The sequence below is a fragment of the Priapulus caudatus genome, unplaced genomic scaffold (genome assembly GCF_000485595.1).
Source record: "Priapulus caudatus unplaced genomic scaffold, Priapulus_caudatus-5.0.1 Scaffold64, whole genome shotgun sequence".
Lineage (NCBI taxonomy): Eukaryota > Metazoa > Priapulida > Priapulimorpha > Priapulimorphida > Priapulidae > Priapulus > Priapulus caudatus.
Window position 1 is genome coordinate 213591 of NW_014577125.1, and position 2680 is coordinate 216270.

General features: G+C 45.0%; 1 protein-coding gene across 1 annotated transcript in view; it reads left to right on the top strand.

Annotated features, from left to right (window-relative positions):
• Positions 1 to 2680, top strand: part of LOC106821218 (multidrug resistance protein 1-like) — a 23552-nt gene that overhangs the window by 1012 nt on the left and 19860 nt on the right. Inside the window, exons 2-3 of the mRNA XM_014825926.1 lie at positions 258 to 429; positions 942 to 1074. Coding sequence (XP_014681412.1) covers positions 258 to 429; positions 942 to 1074 — 305 coding nt within the window. The remainder of the gene's footprint in view (positions 1 to 257; positions 430 to 941; positions 1075 to 2680) is intronic.

Sequence of the window (2680 nt, forward strand, 5' to 3'; positions counted from 1 at the left end):
CTTTCGTTCTTTCGTTATTATTTATTATTCGTTTTTTCGTTATTATTTTGTTCTTTCGTTCTTTCGTTATTTCGTTATTTCGTTCTTATTTCTGTTCGTCTGTTGTTATTTCTTATTTCGTTTGTCTGTTCTTATTTCTTATTTTCGTATTTATGTCTTTCTGTTCATCTGTCCATTTCTGTGTGTCTCAGTCCAGCAATTCATCTTTGTCTGTCTGGTTATTCGTCATTCGATGATTCTGGTTATCTTTTGCGCAGCGACGTGGAGAGAATTCGAGAGGGCATTGGCGACAAGTTTTCGCTCTTCATCCAGTTCCTCTGCGCCTTCATCTCTGGCTTCACAATTGGTTTCGTCAAGTCGTGGCAGATGACGCTCGTCATGATGGCTCTCACACCACTGCTTGCCGTCTGCGCAAGTGCCATCTCAATCGTGAGTTCGGCTGCGTCAACTCATTGCTCCCCCCGGCGGGTGTTCCCATGTTTCCGCAGAGCTCCCGCCTAGTGGCATGGTTTGGATATAGCTTTTGTGCGTGATGGAGTGGGAAAGGGACCTGCTAAGGATAAGGCTTTCTTAGTAGTAGTAGTAGTATTAGTAGTTTGACTATTTTTTGTCGTGTTCATCAGAATAGGAAGTCTAAGCATTTGCAGGATGTCAGTCTGTTGAGAGTAGTTTAGTATTATAGTATTATTATTTAGTATTTAGTATATATATTATAGGAGCATCCATATAAAATGATTTGTATCTAATCAGGAGTCTATCAATAGAATCAATCAATATTGATAGACTCCTGATCTAATGTACATTATAAAGCATGAAGGCAGTAAGATGCGTATTACAGGTAAAAAAGTTGATCATTGCTAAAACTGCAAAGTGGGAACACAGGTAAGGCTACACACGCCATCAATGGAATTGTTGACTAACTCGACACATGGCTTTTTCAGATGATCTCCAAGTTCTCAACGAAGGAGCAGAAAAGATATGCAGTGGCTGGTAGTATAGCTGAGGAGGTGTTCTCGTGCGTACGAACAGTGATTGCCTTCAACGGCCAAACCACCAGGACAGACCAGGAGATAGGCAAAGTGAGTGACAGAGCAGAATACACGTGAACCAGGGCAACGGCAAATAACTGCATCGCTACAGGCGGCTAAACCTGATTATCGTGCCAGAGACGCGTCAATGAAGGCATAGAGAACTGACAAAACCTCAACATTTCCAGGGATTAGTGCAACGTTGCTAACTCCACCCAGGTGGACGTCTGCCCCAAGTTTCCAAACGAGATCCTTCTGCGGTGGCGGGCATTCGACGTGGTTCAGATGCTGTGCACACTTACCTGGCAGCTATAAAGCGGGAACATAGTATTGACTTCCCGAGAAATGATCGACACTTCTGCCGTTACGTTGGCCCTCGGCTCAGCCGTGTCTTACGATAAGCTGTTATGTTTGGCAAAGCGTCTGGGCCGCGAACACCTTCAGCTGCTCCGGATGTAGCCATAAAACTGTAAGTGTCCCCTTTCATCTTGCGAAACACCACACTTGGCTCGATTTAATGTGGAGATTACACTCACGGCAGACGTTTAGTGCAGTACTCTGTAGTAGGATTTCATCATGATATTGCGCATAGATTTTCTTGGAGTAGATTAAGAATATCGTTACTTATGTTAAACGACACCATTGAATGCCAATCCCAGGCTTGTGTACTGGCATTCTGGAAGATTTCGGCGCCACTGATTTACTCCAAAGTTTAGCACGTTTGTATCTTCAAGACCTAATGAGCTGGTGAAGCATGTCAGGTATGCGACTGCGCATCCTTTGATTTCCAGCGTGATGTATAGCCTTGGTTCAGGTCTAGTTCTAGAGTGTAACTTAGCCCGCTGACCTTCATTGCATCATCTTCCATAACAAGTGGGAGTTGATGTGTTTCTCTCTTTCGATTGACCTTAGTTCGCTGCCCGGGATGTCAACAGCATTAGAGACATTCCTCCGGGATTCCGGGTTTTGGTACGGCAGAGCACTCGGCGGCAGACCAGCGAGTTGGACCGGGACTTATTGGTTCTATGATATCAGTTCTTCGAGTCCCGGATTTTCCTGCCACCATGAGCGCTAGACTAATCGGCCACCGCTACAGAATCGTGGGGTGAACGACTGGCCTGACTTCAGGTTTTGGCATTATGCCAGCGCTTGACTTGAAATCCTTGAGTTTTCCGATTCTACGAAACGATCACTGTTATCGCTGCTAGATTGCTGTAGATGACTTGGAACCATGTGGATCATAGAGCAACGTCTGCATCCACTTTTTGGACACGCATTACAGATGTAATGCCTTAGCCTGAATCTAGGCCAGCAATTTTCTTTGGCGCTATTCACTACGTGAATTTCGCATAATCTTTTCCCACGTTGCTGCATATCTCTAGATGCGAATTTCCCCTACGCGCTCAGAGGCTTCAAACTCCTACGGGTAAGCTTTTATGTGGTACTCTGTAGCATGCAGTAGCATGTCGATCTCTCATGAGCTCGAGGGTTCATTCGTCAACTTATATCTTGAACAGTACTGTGATCACAAGTATGTCCACTGGTTGCCATTTTAATGGACCTCACTCTAGCAATCTACGATCTATCCTCGACGACTACGTGGTCTTCTCGTACCATGTGTACTGCCGTTTTGCTCCTGAAACTCAGTCCTC